The following is an 18,083-nucleotide window of genomic DNA, read 5'->3' on the forward strand; positions in this document are numbered from 1 at the left end:
TCAGAGTATAAAGGCAGGAGGAGTATAGTCAAGAAGGAAATTGGTCGGGAGAGAATAGGGCCCCTCCAAGATCAGCAAGGCAGCCTATGTGTGGAACCGCAGGAGATGGGGGAGATACTAAATGAATGTTTACTGTGGAGAAAGACATGGAAGATATAGAATGTGGGAAAATAGATTGTGATGTCTAGAAAAATGTCCATATTATAGAGGAGGTGGTAGTGAATGTCTTAAAACACATAAAAGTGGACAAGTCCCCAGGACCTGATCAGGTGTATCCTAGAACTTTATGGGAAGCTAGGGAGGTGATTGCTGGGCCCCTTGCTGAGATATTTGTATCATCGATAGTCGCAGGTGAGGTGCCGGAAGACTGAAGGTTGGCAAACGTGGTGCCACTGTTTAAGAAAGGTGGTAAGGGAAACCCAGAGAGCTATAGACCGGTGTGCCTGACGTCGATGGTGGGCAGGTTGTTGGAGGGAATGCTGAGGGACAGGATGTACATGTATTTGGAAAGGCAAGGACTGATTAGGGATAGTCAACATGGCTTTGTGTGTGGGAAATCATGTGTCTCAAACTTTATTGTGTTTTTGAAGAAGTAACAAAGAGGATTGATGAGGGCAGACCGGTAGATTTGATCTATATGGACCTCAGTAAAGCATTCGACAAGGTTCCTCCTGATTAGCAAGGTTAGATCTGATGGAATACAGGGAGAACTACCATTTGGGTACAGAACTGGCTCAAAGGTAGAAGACAGAGGGTGATGGTGGAGGGTTGTTTTTCAGACTGCAGGCCTGTGACCAGTGGAGTGCCACAAGGATCGGTGCTGGGTCCACTACATTTTTGTCATTTACATAAATGATTTGGATTTGAATGTAGGAGGTATTGTCAGTAAGTTTGCAGATGATGACAAAATTGGAGATGTAGTGGACAGCGAGGAAGGTTACCTTGAGGTTCGATGGTATCTGGACCAGATGGGCCAATGGGCTGAGAAGTGGTAGATGGAGTTTAATTCAGATAAATGCGAGGTGCTGCATTTTGGAAAGGCAAATCAGAGCAGGACTTATACATTTAGTGGTAAGGTCCTAGGGAGTGTTGCTGAACAAAGAGACCTTGGAGTGCAGGTTCATAGCTCCTTGAAAGTGGAGTCGCAGGTAAATAGGATAGTGAAGAAGGCGTTTGGTATGCTTTCCTTTATTGGTCAGAGCATTGAGTATAGGAGTTGGGAAGTCATGTTGCGGCTGTACAGGACATTGGTTCAGCCACTGTTGGAATATTGTGTGCAATTCTTGTCTCCCTTTGTAGAAAGGATGTTGTGAAACCTGAAAGGGTTCAGAAAAGGTTTATAAGGATGTTGACAGGGTTGGAGAGTTTGAGCTATGGGGAGAAGCTGAATAGGCTGGGGCTGTTTTCTCTGGGGCATCAGAGGCTGAGGGGTGACCTTATACGGGTTTATAAAATCATGAGGGGTATGGATAACATAAAAAAGACAAGGTCTTTTCCCTGGGGTGAGGGAGTCCAGAACTAGAGGTGAGAGGTTTAGGGTGAGAGGGGAAAGATATAAAAGAGACCTAAGAGGCAACCTTTTCACTCGGAGGGTGGTATGTGTATGGAATGATCTGCCAGAGGATGTGGTGGAGGCTGGTACAATTACAGTATTTAAAAGACATCTGGATGGGTATATGAATAGGAAGGGTTTAGAGGGATATGGGCCGGGTGCTGGCAAATTGGGCTAGATTAATTTAGGATATCTGGTTGGCGTGGATGAGTTGGACCGAAGGTCTGTTTCTGTGCTGTACATCTCTATGACTCTAAGTGCTGGCCCTGGAGCCCCTCTGGTGATACAGCAGTCTCCTGTGATAGGTTGAGAGAGCATTTGAGAAAACTCTGATGGGAATCTGACATCTGAACTACCTCGTCTCCTGCATGCTTGCTTCTGTTTTAATAGAATATCCACTGGGTGGCACGGTGGCTCAGTGGTTAGCACCGCTACCTCACAGCCGGGGACCTGGGTTCGATTCCAGCCTCTGGCGACTGTCTGTGTGGAGTTTGCACATTCTCCCCGGGTTTCCTCCGGGTGCTCCGGTTTCCACCACAGTCCAAAGATGTGCAGGTCAGGGGGAATTGGCCGTGCTAATTTGCCCATAGTGTTCAGAGATGTGTCGGTGAGATGAATTAGTCAGGGGAAATGTAGATTATGGGCCAGGGTGGGTTACACTTTGGAGGATCGGTGTGGTCTTGATGGGCCAAAGAGCCTCTTTCCACACTGTAGGGAATCTAATTATAATTCTAAAAGTAAAATCCACTTATTGATACTGAGCCAGACAGATACAGATATTTTCGGCTTAATTTCACGTGAAACAATTGCTCCGATGTTTTGGGACTGAGGAAGGTTCTTGTCTCTGTTGATGAAACTTTACCCTGTATCCAACTCTGTGCTGGACCTGTCCTGGGAGTGTTTGATGGAGAATGTAGAGAGAACTTTTTGTTTATTTTCGTTTTAAAAGAGTAGAGGGAGCTTTACTCTGTTTCTCACCATGTGCTGTTGCTGTCCTGGGAGTAGTGATGGGGATAGTGTCAAGGGAGTTTTCCTTTCTAATAATTGTCTGTGTTTTTAAAAAAAAAATTGCCCCTCATTTCTTTTTCCCTTCACCTTAAAAATATGCCCTGTAATCTTGAAGGCCCCCACCCGAGGGGACAAAAACACCTTATCTGTACCCCTCCTGGTTTTAGAAACGTCTGAAAGGTCACATCTTAACCTCCTATGCTCCAGTGAAAACAGTCCAAGCCCCTCCAACCTGTCCTTTTAATTCGAACCCTCCTTCTGGACGTCATCATTTAGAAGATCACTCTGAATGTGGATATCGTTACAATGTTTGAAAGACATTTAGATAAGTACTTGATTAAGAAATATTTGGGGGTGGGCTGACTCGATGATTCTATGATTTGATCAGAAGTGACATGACATCTGGTTACGGTCCAGCAGGTTTATATGAAATCATAAGCTTTTGGAACGCTGCTCCTTTGTCAGGAGGAAGCTTGTGATTTCACATAAACCTGGTGTTGTGTGACTTTTGTCCACCTCAGTCCAACACAGAGCCATGGGCCAAATGCACGAAGGTGGGACTAGTATAGTTTGGGATTATGGTCAGCATTGGTAGGTTGGACTGAAGGGTCTGCTTCCTTGCTGTATGAGCCTCTGACTTTGTTAACTTCCATCTTTTACAGTAGTAGAGAGATCTTTATGCTATGTACATAACCCCTTATGTCCTGGGAATGTCCTCATGTTAACATTGGATGTCTTTCCTTCCAGTCATTTAGTGTACAAATGATAATATGTTTGGATTGGTATGTCTGTGAACTGGTACGTTGCAAACATTGACCCGTTTAGTCAGTCGTGAGATGACTTAGTCCTAACAGGTTCTGAAATCGCTGATAAGACGAGTTGCCAGCATTACTGAAATCTGATGCTGCCTTGCTGGGCTGTTTGGACGCAGTATGTGCTATAAATCATTGTTAGACAAGCGTGCGAGTGGTGCTTGATCTGGGTGTGAAATTAACTGAAAGGAAACAGGCCCGAGTTGCTTGCTGGGCTAACTCCCATTGCCTGTTCAATCTGAATGACTGGCTCTGTTGTTTGTAGGCAATGATTGGACACGAGTGTTTTCATGTCTTCTGTGTTTGGAAGCACGTCCCTTTGTCATTATTGTACATTGTAGTTTCCTCTTGGTGTTCTGGGAGCTTCGCTGTTGTGCCCATCTCAGTACCTTTACATTGTCTTTCATCATCATGCTCAGTTTGAATGTAATTGAGTTCTGCGAGCCCTACCTGTGGTTTTGAATGAGACCATTAGTTCCACTTTACTCTTTGCACCTCATTTCTGTGGTCCAGTTTTCACTGGCAGGCACACAGGGTTTTAAGTAGCCCTAAGACTGAGTTGAGTAATAATCGCAGTGTCAACTCAAGGTGATCACCGTGTGGTATAATCGCTGGACTGTTATTCCAGAGACCCAGATAATGTTCTGTGGGACCAGGATTCGAATCACAGATGGTGAAAATTGAGTTCAGTATACATCTGGAATTTCAAATCTAATGATGACCATAAATCCGTTGCTGATTGTAGGGGTAAAAAGCCATCTGTTTTTCCCTAATGTTTATTAGGGAAGGAAAAAACTGCCATCCTTACCTGGTCTGGCCTACATGTGTGTCCAGACCTATAGCCATGTGGTTGATTTTTAACTGCCCTCTGGGTAATAAATGCTGTCTAGCCAATGATGCCCTCATCCTGTGAATGAATAAAGGGAAAAAAAACACTTAGCATGGATCCCCTGCATCCTAATCTTTTGGATGGGCCTACCATGAGGGACCCTGTCAAAAGCCTCACTGAAGTCCACGTAGACAGCATGCACTGCTCTACCCTCATCGATCACCTTCATCACCTCCTTGAAGAACTCAGTCAAATTAGTAAGATATGACCTGCCCCCCACAAAGCTATGCTGACTCTCTAATTCAGCCACACTTTTGTGAATGTAGGTAAATCATATCCGTAACAATTCTCTCCAGTAGCTTCTCAACAACAGACATGAGACTTTCCAGTGTGTAGTTTCCTGGGAGGCCAATTTTGGATCCAGTTTGCTAACTTGCCTCGGATCGCAAGGATACCTTGTCCTGTGAATGAACCAAAAAAAAAACTTCTATCTCCTGTGGCTGTTCCCCTGCAGAACAGACATATTTGGATACTGTTGAGGGGAATGGCAGCATGGTTGGTTCTGCTGCAGAGGGAGGGAGAAAAAGGCCTAGAAATGCTGTGTTTATTAGGGATTCTATCATTAGGGGAATGGATAAGCGTTTCGGTGGCCACAAACGAGAGTCCAGGATGGTATATTACCCCTCTGGTGCTACGATCCTTGGATGCCTCAGAGCGGTGGAGATTGTAGAGAGAGGGGGTGAACAGCCAGTGGTCATGGTACTAACGACATAAGTTTAACAAAAAAAGGATGAGGTCCTAAAAGCAGAAAATAGAAGGAATATGAACTGGGAAGGAAGTTGAAATGTAGGACCTCAAAGATAGTAATCCTGAGATAACTCTGTGTCACGAGCTAGTCAGAATAGAAACAGCAGGGTATGTAGGATGAGTACGTGACTGAAAATGATGTGTGGTGGGGGGGGAAAGGGTTTCTGATTGGAGGAGCATTAGGATCAATACTGGGGGAGGTTGGACCTGGGCAGGACCAGGACTGATGTCCTTTGGATGTACTTGATGGAATGGGTGGGAAAGGTTTAAACTAGTGTGGCAGGGGGATTGGAACCAGAGGAGTAAGGCAGTAGGTACAGAAATTGAGGGAGAGGTAGAAACCAAGGCAAACATGAAATAGAACTGCTGAAAAGAGCAGGGGAGGTGTTTCAGTGTGAAAAGAATCATAGGCAAGGGAGATGAATGTAGAGGAGAAAGTGAGGTCTGCAGATGCTGGAGGTCAGAGCTGAAAATGTGTTGCTGGAAAAGTGCGGCAGGTCAGGCAGCATCCAAGGAGCAGGAGAGTCAACGTTTCGGGCAAAAGCCCTTCTTCAGGAAGGGAGTGAAAAAGGCCAATGCCATGCTTGCCTTCATTGGAAGGGGCATTGAGTAGAAGGAGAGGCAAGTTATGCTGCAGATTTACAGAACTTTAGTTAGGCCGCACTTGGAATATTGTGTACAGTTCTGGTCGCCACACGACCGGAGGGATGTGGCTGCTTTGGCGAGGGTGCAGAAAGGGTTTACCGGGATGTTGCCTGGTATGGGGAATTTTAGCGATGAAGGAAGGTGGGATAGACTGGGGAAGGGTCACCGGACCCAAAAAGTTAACTGCTTTCTCTTCACAGATGCTGCCAGACCTGCTGAGCTTTCCCAGCAATGTCTGTTTTTGTTTGCATAAGCTGGGTTTGTTTTCACTGGATGGCAGGAGGTTGTGGAGTGACCTGATATAAGTCTATAAGATGGTGAATGGCGTGGGGAGAGTGGAAAGTATGAGGCTTTTCCCCAGGGTGGAGGGGTCAATTCCTTGGGGACATGGGTTCAAAGGGTGGGGGGGTGAACCTGGAACGCGCTGCAGGGTGTTTATAAGCAAACACAACAACCGCATTCGATAAACACCTGGACAATTATATGGATAGGAAGGGAATAGGGGGATATGGATCCTTCAAGTGAAGACCGTTTTCTTCTGGAAATGCAGCATTTGTCAGCAAAGGCTTGGAGGGCCGAATGGCCTGTACCTGTGCTGTGTTATTCTTTGTATCAGTCTTTATTGCCTGGTGCTCCAGTAAAACCATGAAAGCTATGGGCGTGATGGTGGGGGGAGGTGGGGTCATGCTCCCATGTATCTGCTGCCCCCCTCGAGATGGTGACGGTCATGGGTTTGGAAGGTGCTGTCTAAGGATCTGTGGTGAATGTCTGCAGTGCACCTTGTAGATGGGACACTGCTGTTAGTGAATGGTGGATGCAGTGGGTATTTGTGGATCTGGTGCCAATCAAGCAGGCTAAATGGGTAGTGTTGTTGGAGCTGCACTTACCCAGGCACGTGGGGAGTATTCCATCACACTCTGACTTGCACCTTGTTGATGGTGAACAGCAGTGTTTCAGCGGTAGCACTGCTGCCTCACAGCGCCAGGGACCTGGGTTTGATTCCTGCCTCTGGCAACTGTGTGTGGAGTTTGCATATTCTACCTGTGTCTGCGTAGATTTCCTCCGGGTGCTCCAGTTTCCTACCACAGGCCAAAGATGTGCAGGTTAGGGTGGATTGGCCATGCTAAATTACCCATAGTGTTCAGGGATGTGCAGGTTAGGGTGGATTGGCCATGCTAAATTACCCCATAGTGTTCAGGGATGTGCAGGTTAGGGTGGATTGGCCATGCTAAATTGCCCCATAGTGTTCAGGGATGTGTAGGTTAGGGTGGATTGGCCGTGCTAAATTACTCATAGTGTTCAGGGATGTGTAGGTTAGGGTGGGTTGGCCGTGCTAAATTACTCATAGTGTTCAAGGATGTATAGGTTAGGGTGGATTGGCCATGCTAAATTACCCATAGTGTTCAGGGATGTGTAGGTTAGGGTGGATTGGCCATGCTAAATTACCCATAGTGTTCAGGGATGTATAGTTAGGGTGGATTGGCCATGCTAAATTACCCCATAGTGTTCAGGGATGTGTAGGTTAGGGTGGATTGGCCATGCTAAATTGCCCCATAGTGTTCAGGGATGTGTAGGTTAGGGTGGATTGGCCATGCTAAATTACCCCATAGTGCTCAGTGTAGGTTAGGTGCATTAGTCAGGGGAAATATGAACAAATATGGTAAGGTGTCTGTGGACGTGTTGGGCCACATGGTCAGTTTCCACACTGTAGGGATTCTGTGAGTCATTCAGGAGTTATTTGCCGCAGCATTCCTCGCCTCTTACCTTGTCTTGCAGCCACTATATTTATATGGTGAGCCCAGTTGATTTTATGGTTGATGGTCATCCCCAGGATTTGAGGGATTCAAAGATGATAACAACACTGAATGTCGAAGGGCGGTGGTTAGATTTGTGTCTTATTGATTATGTTCATATCCTGGCATTTGTGTGGCGTGAATGTTAACTTGCCCCATGTCACCTGAAGCCTGGATATTGTCCAGATCTTGTTGCATTTGAGCTTGGACTACTTCAGTCTCTGAGGTGTCTCGAATGGGGCTGCACAGTGTGCAATCATTGGCGTATTCCCTCTGTAACGGCATTGCAGGTCTCCCACTGAACAACAGTTCAAGAAAGCAGCTCGCTGTCACCTTCTCAAAGGTGATAGGCAATAAATGCTTGCCAGCCAGTGATGCCCATGTCTTACAAGTAAAGAAAAATTGGTGCAGTTACCAAAGCTGCAGACCTATGCCACTAAGTAAGGCCGAAATGACAGGGTCAGCCTTGTCAGAATACACCTTTCTAGTTGCTGATGTGGCTTGGGACCCGAAATGTGACTTCTTAGACAGTATTTACCATCTTTTCAACTTCTGCTGCTCTCGGATGGGGCCATATGACTCGGGAGCAGAAATAAGGCCATTCAGCCCATCGAGCCTGCTCTGCTGTTCGATCATGGCTGATGATTTTCTCAACCCCGTTCTCCCGCTTACTTCCCATAACCCTTGATCCTCCAGCCCCACAACGATTGGGTAACTGGTCGTTCCCTACTACCACTGTGATCCCACAGACAACATTCAAATTTGTTCCCTCCTGTTGTACACAATCCCAATGGATCCAAACCCCTTCCAATTTACTTCCATTGCGTGGAGTCCCAGGAGAAAATTGTTTTAAAAAATAATTATTTTTGTTCAGAATGTAAAATGTTTTAAAAAAACATTGAAATCAAATATCTGTTGTCTTTCTTGATTTTTTTTTTCTTAAATATGTATGAAAAGTTTTGAACCACATCTCCTCCACTCTCCAAAGAGTGGTGTTGTGTTTCAGAATTGGCTGTAATTGTGCAAATTCCGGTTTCACTTCATTCCTGCAGCTTTTTTTCTAACTTTGGAAATGTGCGTCACAGACCCACCAAGTTTTCTAGTGGAAATGCTGAGTCATTCTGTTATTTTATCAGTCTTGCCTTCCGTCAGGTCACGCCAACTTTTCTAGGCCCCGCTGTGAGGCGTGGTTTGTAAAGTGTGGAGTTATACCATTCCTAACTCCTTTGGTGCCTCCAATTAGCTGCTGAAATCCTTATCTCTCCCCTGAGAATCGTAGGATCCCTACAGTATGGTTTCTGGCCATTCGGTCCATTGTGTTCACTCTGACCCTACAAAGAGCATCCCACCCAGACCCACCTCCCTAATTTATCCTGGTAACCCTGCATGGGCTCCCATGGATAGTCCACCTAGCCTGCACATCCCTGCACACTATGGGGCAATTTAGCACAGCTAATCCACCCTAATCTGCACATCTTTTGGAGTGTTGGGGGGGAAAACCGGAGCTCCCGGAGGAAACCCACACACACAGTAAATGTGCAAACTCCAGACAGACAGTCACCCGAGAGTGGAATCAAACCCAGCTTTCTGGTGCTATGAGACAGCAGTGCTAACCACTGAGCCACCATGCTACCACGTCTGGATTTGAATATTCCAAAGCATATCAGCTCACCCCACTCCCCAAATTGTCAATGTCTGCCCACCTGAAACTCTGATGCCTGTTTACGCACCAACACAAAGACCCCTTCATCTTTCCTTCCCTGCCTTCAGTATCCTCCATTCACCCTCCTGATCCAGCATTGCATGGATTTTAAAAATTCTTGTTCACTATCCCTGCCCTGTCTGCTTCTTCCCTCTCTCATCCATCTGTTGCAGCCTTGCCACCCTCCAATTTGGGTCTTTTTGTCAGTCCTGAACACACTCACTCTGGCACTGATTACCTGCATCAAGCTTTGGAGATCCCTTTTAAGATGTGCTTTCAACTCCACGTTGGTGGTCTCCAGTCTTTACACCTCTCGCACATTGCCCTACTCTTCAATACTCCTCCAAGCTACCCGAGGTCACTTTACTTTGTCTGTATTGACATAATGTCTTTCACAATGTCCCAGGCTTGTCGTTCAACAGCAGAGCCATAGCCTTGTGGCAAGGTAATGCTCCTCAGCACCAAGGGTGAGGGAAAGTGGACAAGGCGGCCTGATCCCATTTGTAGCTCTGACAATCCTCCCAAGAGTTGTCAGGGCCTGGACCTGGCCTGTAGGGTATTCCCACTGAGGGTGATCACTTTGGTGGAGCATGAGGGACTATCTTACTCCCGCCCCCCCGCAAGCGAGTAACATTAAGAGGACAGTGCAGTGACTTTGTTCCCTTGTTCACTGATGTTTCTAAGCAGCAGGTGGTCAGATGTCCGGTTTCAGCTTCACGTCAGCAACGAGCAGCCAACCCACGGTCTCTTCGAGCCATTATACAGGAGCCGAATACAGCAGCGTCTTCAATATGGGAGTGCCTTCAAATAATGCCAGTGCTGGCACTAGCAGGTACTGTGGTGGCTTTTCCTCCTCCTTCACTGTCTCCCCTTTCCTCTTCGATCCTTCCTCGTGTCATGTATTCTGTTGGGCAGCGGGAATGATGTTAGTGAAGCATTGGGCAATTTCATTGAATCCCTAGAGTGTGTGGAAACAGGCCCATTGACCCCCCCCCCCCCCCCCCCCCCCCTACCCTACTCCAACCCACTCACCTTACACATCCCTGAACACCATGGCCAATCCACCCTAACCTACATCCCTGAACACTATGGTAATTTAGCATGGCCAATCCACCCTAACCTACACATCCCTGAACACTGGGTAATTTAGCACGGCCAAATCCACCCTAACCTACACATCCCTGAACACTATGGGGTAATTTAGCATGGCCAATCACCCTAACCTACACATCCCTGAACACTATGGGGTAATTTAGCACGGCCAATCCACCCTAACCTACACATCCCTGAACACTATGGGGTAATTTAGCATGGCCAATCCACCCTAACCTACACATCCCTGAACACTATGGGGTAATTTAGCATGGCCAATCCACCCTAACCTACACATCCCTGAACACTATGGGGCAATTTATCACGGCCAATCCACCCTAACCTCCACATCCCTGAACACTATGGGGTAATTTAGCATGGCCAATCCACCCTAACCCAAACATCCCTGAACACTATGGGACAATTTAGCACGGCCAATCCACCTTAACCTGCACATTTTTGGACTGTGGGAGGAAATGGGAGCACCCAGAGGAAACTCTCACAGGCACGCAGAGAATGTGCAAACTCCATACAGACTCGCATAGTCTCGTTCCTTTTCCGGTTAGTAGCAAACCCCACAATGTTGATAGAGGGGGCTTCAGTGATGGGCTGCTGTTGAGCGTCTGCCCTGTGGGCCTCTGCAAAATGTCCTGGAACTGAGATAACAGACCTCGAATAATCGCAGCCATCTTCCCTTTGTGTCAGGATTGACTCCAAGCAGGAGAGAGTATTCCCCCGATTCCCACTGACTCCTATTTTTCTCGGGTTTCTTGATGCCATGCACGGTCAGAGGTGGCTTTGATCATCTCACCCCTGGAATTTCAGCTCTTTTGTCTCATGTTTGGGCCAAGGCTGTAACGAGATTAAATATGCAATGGCCTTGGCAAAACCCAAGCCAAGTGTCCATGAGCCGGTTATTGCTGAGCAGTGCCGATTGACAGCACCATCAGTGGTGGCCCCTTCAACTACTTTACTGCTGATTGAAAGTGGACTCTTTAGGAAATGAATGACCAGGTTGGATGTTTCCTGCTTTTTATACCTGGGCAGTTCTCCACATCGTGATAGATGCCAGTGATGTGTTTGTACTGGAACAGCTCGGCAGTGGGTACGACAGGTTCTGGCGCACGCGTCTTCAGTATAATAAGCAGATTGTTGTCAGGGCCTGTAGCCTTTGCAGTATCCAGTGCCTCCAACCATTTCTTAGGAACACACGTAGGCTATTTCACTCCTTGGGCTGCTCTGTTGTTCAATATGATCTGTTTGATCTGTCTCCATATCGATTCATACACTTGCTTAATAAAAATTTGTCATCTCAGATTTAAATTTAACAATTGACTTAGCATTAGCATTGGCAGCTATTTGAGGAATTGAATTCCAAACTTCCCTTTCTCTTTGCTGTAGAATTGCTTTCTAACGTCTCTTATGAATGGGCCTAATCCACTTATTATGCCCCTAGTTCTAGAATCATCAACTATGGAAATAATTTATCATTATTGATCTTGTCTTTCCCTGATAACATCCTGAGGACCACCAGTGGATCACCCCATAACCTTCTAAATTCAAAAGAATGAAGACTTAATTTGTCTAATCTCTTTACATAACCTAACCCCTGAAGTCCAAGAGTTTCATCCTTGGAAACCTGTTTTGAACTCCCTCCAAAGTCAAAACATACATTCTAAGATGTGGTACCCAGGTCTACACACAGTACACATTCCTGATGAAGGGCTTTTGCCCGAAACATCGACTCTCCTGCACCTCAGATGCTGCCTGACCTGCTGTTCTTTTCCAGCGCCACACTCTCGATGTTAATCTCCAGCATCTGCAGGCCTCACTTTCACACAGTACTCTGAGTGGGGTGTAATTAGGGTTTTGTATTACTGCAGCATAGTATTTGCATCCCTATACTACAACCCTTAGTTACGAAAGACAGTATTCCATTAGCTGCCTTGACTATTTTTTGCATCCTTTTGAAGAGCTGTACACCTGAACCCTTGTATTTGTTTGGATATCCATTGGATTTAACACTGAGCCATCCAAAAAAAAACCCTGATCTATCCTTTATCGGTCTGTCCTTCATCTTTTTATTATTTCTCCCTTCTGGCTTACTGAGTAAATGTCTTTACTAGTCCTGCTCTGTTCATTAAACTGACCCTGCTTGTCCACCCTATGAATTTTCTCACAACTTGACTGGTTCCCACCTTGTTTCAACCCTCCCAAGTGGTACTAGCAAAATTCCCCACAAGGATCTTGGTGCCCCTCCAGTATGTCCCTTTTTGTGCAGGCCCTACCTGTCCCTGGAAGAGATTCCAACGATCCAGATATCTGAGTCCCTCCCTCCTACACCAGACATGTCTTTGTACTTCTGGTCTCACTAGCATGTGGCACGGCTAATATTTTTGAGATTATAACCCGAGAGGTCCTGCATTTTAACTTAGCTGAAATTCCTTTTGGAGGACCTTATCTCCCTCCCTAACTATGGCGTTATTTCCAGTGTAAACCGTGACCTCTGGTTGATCACTCTCCCCTTTCTCCAGCGGTCCCCAGCATCACAGACATTTGTCTTCAGCCAAATTGATTCATTCCATACGACATCAGTTTGAAAATCCTTGACAACTACCTCTGTAGCAATTATGTCCCCCCCCCACCCCCGCCGCAGCTTCTCATCGGCTGCAGGGATTGGTTGGAGCGGCAGTCGGACACACCTATCAGCATGCAGGAGTGTGGAAAGGGTCATAGATAGGAGTTTCAGGGACATGGCCACCCCCAAGGTTGGGGTTATTGGATAAATGGCTGCCAGGCAGTCAGTCCAGCAATCTCCTGTGGCTACGCTCTCTCAGCTGTTTTGAATGCTGTTGGGGATGATTTGCCTATCAGGGTTTGGCGATAGCAGCAAGCAGAGGAGTGGTACCACAGCTGGCTCTGTAATACAGCAGCAAGGGTCAAAGTACAGGGATGACTACGACTCTGTGGTCAGGGCACAGGCAGGTGCCTCTGAGGCTCCAGCATGGTGTGTTGCCTTCCTGGTGCCAGGGTCGAGGATGTCTCTGAGCGGGCACCACCCCCAGCAGAATCCAAAACACTCCACCTGTTTGAGAGAGCGTAGCCACAGGAGATTGCTGGACTGACTGCCTGCCCTGCCTGGCAGCCATTTATCCAATAACCCCATCTCCCTTAAAGTCCTATCTGTGACCCTTTCCACACTCCTGCATGCTGATAGGTGTGTTCAACTGCCATTCCAACCAATCGGTGCAGTCGATGAGAAGCTTGTTGCTATGGTAGTTGTCAGGGGTGTTCAACCAGATATATCACTTGGAAAGAATCGCTTTGGCTGAAGCCTGGTGTCTGTGATGCTGGGGATTCCTGGAGCTTGTCTTCAGGATGGCACAGTGGTTAGCACTGCTGTCTCACAGCGCCAGGGACCTGGGTTCAATTCCCACCTCAGGTGACTCTCTGTGTGGAGTTTGCACATTTTCCCCATCTCTGCGTAGGTTTCCTCCCACAATCCAAAATGTGCAGGTTAGGTGAAATGACCATGCTAAATTGCCCGTAGTGTTAGGTGAAAGCATAAATGTAGAGGAATGGGTCTGGGTGGGTTGCGCTTCGGCGGGTCGGTGTGCTCTTGTTGGGCCAAAGGGCCTGTTTCCACACTGTAAGTAATCTAATCTAATTATCAGGTAGTTAAAGGATTTATTTGCCTTTTCCCAATTTTACCTGCCTTGTTTTTCTTCTATTTGTTGTAAACACTGTCATTATAAGTTTCTTTAACAAACAATTGACCATCCAAGCTCAAATCCAGGGTAAAATAATTTTTGAAAACTACCATTTTAGGAAAATAAACCTCATCCTTTTCCATATTAAAACCTCTAGCGCAGTAGTAAAAATACAACTGAAAGTCGCCCGGAAAGCCAAAGCGAATCCTAGAATTCCCACCGTGTGGAAGCAGGCCATTTGGCCCCTCGAGTCCAGACTGACCCTCTGAAGAGCATTGCGCCAAACCCACGCCCCGACCCTATCGCTGTAACCCCATGGCTAATCCGCCTAACCGACACATCTTTGGACTGAGGGAGGAGACCGAAGCAGACGGGGAGAGTAAGCAAGCTCCATGCCTGTGGGTGAAATGGAACCTGGCACCCGGAGTGACCATGGAGTGGCGCACTGTTGGTGCTGTCCTGAAAGCTGCAGCATAGATTTAAATCATTGCTTGCGCAGAGGTCACTGTATGCTTGCTGATGTTAAAACTTGCTCTGCAACCTTGCGAATATTTTGCAGCTTCACTAGATTTTTAGGTACGCCTGGTGTGGCTTCTGGCACACCCTGCACTCTCCTTTGAGCCATACTTGATCCCCTTACTTGATGGTAATGGTTGAGTAGAGGATATGATGGGCTTTGAGATTGCATATTGTGGCTGAACATGCTTCTGCTGCTATTGATGGCCCATGTGTGCCTGGTGTTAATTTGCTAGATGTTTTCCTATTCTGTCCCATTTGACATTGTGATAATGCCACACAACACGCTGGAAGGTGTCCTCTGTGAAGGCTGCACAAGGGCCTGTGCAGTGGTCACTCTGAACTGATACTGTCATAGACAGATGCATGCTGAAAATGTGTTGCTGGAAAAGCGCAGCAGGTCAGGCAACATCCAAGGAACAGGAAATTTGACGTTTCGGGCATAAGCCCTTCATCAGGAATCAGGACAGATGCATGTCTGGCAGGCAGATTGGCAAGGAAAAATATATACTTTTCTCCCTCTTGTTTCTATCACGACATGCTGCAGACCCAGCCTGATAGCAAAGCTCTTTAGTACAATCAACTCCATCAGCAGTGCTGCTCCGAGTCACTCGTGGTAATGAACTTTGAAATTCCCCAACCAGAACATCTTTTGTTCCCTTGTCACCTTCAAAATTCCTCCAAGTGACGCTCAACACGGAGGAAAGGGATAGGTGTAATAGTGCAAGGTTTCCTTCTTCACGTTTGACCTGGTGCCTGATTTCATGTGGCCCAGAGTCAATGTTGAGGATTCTCAGTGCTGAGTAACTTGCTCCTGCCTGTGCACCAACGTTCTCCTCCCTGTGCTGGGTCCTCCCTGTCTTTGTGACCGGGCAGATACAGCACAGGGTTAGATACAGAGGAAAGCCCTCTTTACACCGTCTCCATCCCAGGCCACATGCAGCATAGGATTAAGTAGAGAGCAAAGGTGCCTCTATATTTATAGAATAGAATTTATCGATTCCCTACAATGTGGAAACAGGTCCTTCGGCCCAACATGTCCACACAGACCCTCCAAAGACTAACCCACCCGGACTAATTTCCATATCCTATATTTACCCCTGACTTATGCACCTAACCTACACATCCCTGAACACTATGGGGTAATTTAGCATGGCCAATCCACCCTAACCTACACATCCCTGAACACTATGGGGTAATTTAGCACGGCCAATCCACCCTAACCTACACATCCCTGAACACTATGGGGTAGTTTAGCACGGCCAATCCACCCTAACCTACACATCCCTGAACACTATGGGGTAGTTTAGCACGGCCAATCCACCCTAACCTACACATCCCTGAACACTATGGGGTAATTTAGCATGGCCAATCCACTGTAGCCTGCAGGTCTTTGGACTGTGGGAGGAAACCACGCAGACACGGGGAGAATGTGCAAACTCCACACAGACAGTTGCCTGAGGCTGGAATCGAACCTGGGACCCTGGCACTGTGAGGCAGCTGTGCTAACCACTGAGTCACCGTGCCACCCCAAGTGGCTGAAATGACTAACTGCTGACAGTTTCTCTCATTGTTCCTTTGGTTTCAGTATTTCTGGGACGATGACTGGGAGCCAAGTGCCTACACAGCAAGCTGGCACCACGAATGCATCGAGCTTTGGAGGTATTGATCAACTGTTCAATTTTTACTGTTCATTCTTCTTGCTGTTCACATGTTAACCCTGCCTGGTGTATATTGTCTCTTCTACCCCTGTCCCCACCCCTCTCCTCTATCCCCTTGAGAGGCCGACCTGCTTTCTTTTGCATGCTGAGGTCCGGGATGTTCCTTTAAGTAACCGCTGCCCCTCTGAGGGACTGAGCTTCATGTATGTGGGGGTTGTGTCACTTTGTGATTGGTTGCTGTCCCTAGTGAAATGTATTGTTCGCTGTACATCACTAACCACTCTCCTCCAATTTTTTTTCCCTCTCTCTTCCTCTTTCTTTCTCTCGCTCTCTCTCCCTCTCTCTCTCTCTCTCTCGCTCTCTCTCTCTCTCTCTCTCTCTTTCCTGCGTTTTAGCTTTCAGTAATCCGTTTGCTGCTCCTCCTGCCACAGCACAAGCTGCTTCTACCAACCCCTTCCAGACCAACGGAATGGCACCAGGTGAGTCTTTGGAGCCTCTCTGTGTCTCTGTCTCTCTTGTTGGTGGAAAGTTAGTGCTCACCTTCGGTTTTCTCATCTTCTCTGCCAGTTCCCTGCCTCCTGAGCTCATTGACCATTCCCGGGCCACCTTTTCCTTGGCTCCCTGCCGACTCTTTGCAGAAATGTCTGTCTTTTCCGTTCCAATGCGCACTTGAACCAAAATGGTGTGCTGGGCATCAGCCAGGGAGATACTCCCTGCTCCCCAAAGCCCTCATGCCCCCTCGATTCCAGGGAGGTTACGTCTGCAGTCTGGGAGCTGATAACGTGGTCAGATTTCTAATCGAGCATTTTAAAGTAATCTTGTCCATGCTGAAGCATCAGTGAATGCCGCACACTCTGCATACTGCCTGGTGTTTCACTGTGTGAAAAGGTTGTTCAGCAATATCATCAGAATAACCACTGCATTAATATAGCACCTTCAATGTAGCCCTAATGGTAAGGTCCTAGGGAGTGTTGCTGAACAAAGAGACCCTTGGAGTGCAGGTTCATAGCTCCTTGAAAGTGGAGTCACAGGTGGATAGGATAACGAAGAAGGCGTTTGGTATGCTTTCCTTTATTGGTCAGAGTATTGAGTACAGGAGTTGGGAGGTCATGTTGCGGCTGTACAGGACATTGGTTAGGCCACTGTTGGAATATTGCGTGCAATTCTGGTCTCCTTCCTATCGGAAAGATGTTGTGAAACTTGAAAGGATTCAGAAAAGATTTACAAGGATGTTGCCAGGGTTGGAGGATCTGATCTACAGGGAGAGGCTGAACAGGCTGGGGCAGTTTTCCCTGGAGCGTCGGAGGCTGAGGGGTGACCTTATAGAGGTTTATAAAATTATGAGGGGCATGGATAGGATAAATAGACAAAGTCTTTTCCCTGGGGTCAGGGAGTCCACAACTAGAGGGCGTAGGTTTACGGTGAGAGGGGAAAGATATAAAAGAGACCTAAGGGGCAACTTTTTCACGCAGAGGGTGGTACGTGTATGGAATGTGCTGCCAGAGGATGTGGTGGAGGCTGGTACAATTACAACATTTAAGAGGCATTTGGATGGGTATATGAATAGGAAGGGTTTGGAGGGATATGGGCCGGGTGCTGGCAGGTGGGACTAGATTGGGTTGGGATATCTGGTCGGCATGGACGGGTTGGACCGAAGGGCTGTACATCTCTATGACTCTGAGTGTTTGAGGAAGCTGGCGGACTGAATGCCGATCCAGGGGGACTGTGAGGCCGACAGGCTGGCCTGCCACCTTTGGCTGCAGAATGGCTGGGTTACTGCACTCTCCTTGTGCACTGAGAGTCATGGAGCTTGGATGCTCAGCACATGGTGCACAGCACCGTCAGTGGGTCTAGTGTGGCTGACTTATCGGAGTATCTCCACAACATTCTCCCATGATAAGATGTCTTCAGAAATGATTGCCTCAGGACCTTCTGCGTGTTACAGCGTTGGTTGGG

General features: G+C 47.2%; 1 protein-coding gene across 6 annotated transcripts in view; it reads left to right on the top strand.

Annotated features, from left to right (window-relative positions):
* Positions 1 to 18,083, top strand: part of LOC132835236 (arf-GAP domain and FG repeat-containing protein 1-like) — a 91,302-nt gene that overhangs the window by 66,521 nt on the left and 6,698 nt on the right. For 3 of the 6 annotated variants that reach the window (XR_009647290.1, XM_060854606.1, XM_060854610.1), the window contains 3 exons: positions 9,833 to 9,980; positions 16,055 to 16,128; positions 16,523 to 16,606. Coding sequence is in view for 5 of the 6 variants with exons in the window: in XM_060854606.1 (XP_060710589.1) it covers positions 9,833 to 9,980; positions 16,055 to 16,128; positions 16,523 to 16,606 (306 nt within the window). In the remaining variant the exon portion in view is untranslated. The remainder of the gene's footprint in view (positions 1 to 9,832; positions 9,981 to 16,054; positions 16,129 to 16,522; positions 16,607 to 18,083) is intronic. The other 3 variants (XM_060854608.1, XM_060854611.1, XM_060854609.1) reach the window with 2 other exon arrangements.

Source organism: Hemiscyllium ocellatum, chromosome 44 (assembly GCF_020745735.1).
Source record: "Hemiscyllium ocellatum isolate sHemOce1 chromosome 44, sHemOce1.pat.X.cur, whole genome shotgun sequence".
Classification (NCBI taxonomy): Eukaryota; Metazoa; Chordata; class Chondrichthyes; order Orectolobiformes; family Hemiscylliidae; genus Hemiscyllium; species Hemiscyllium ocellatum.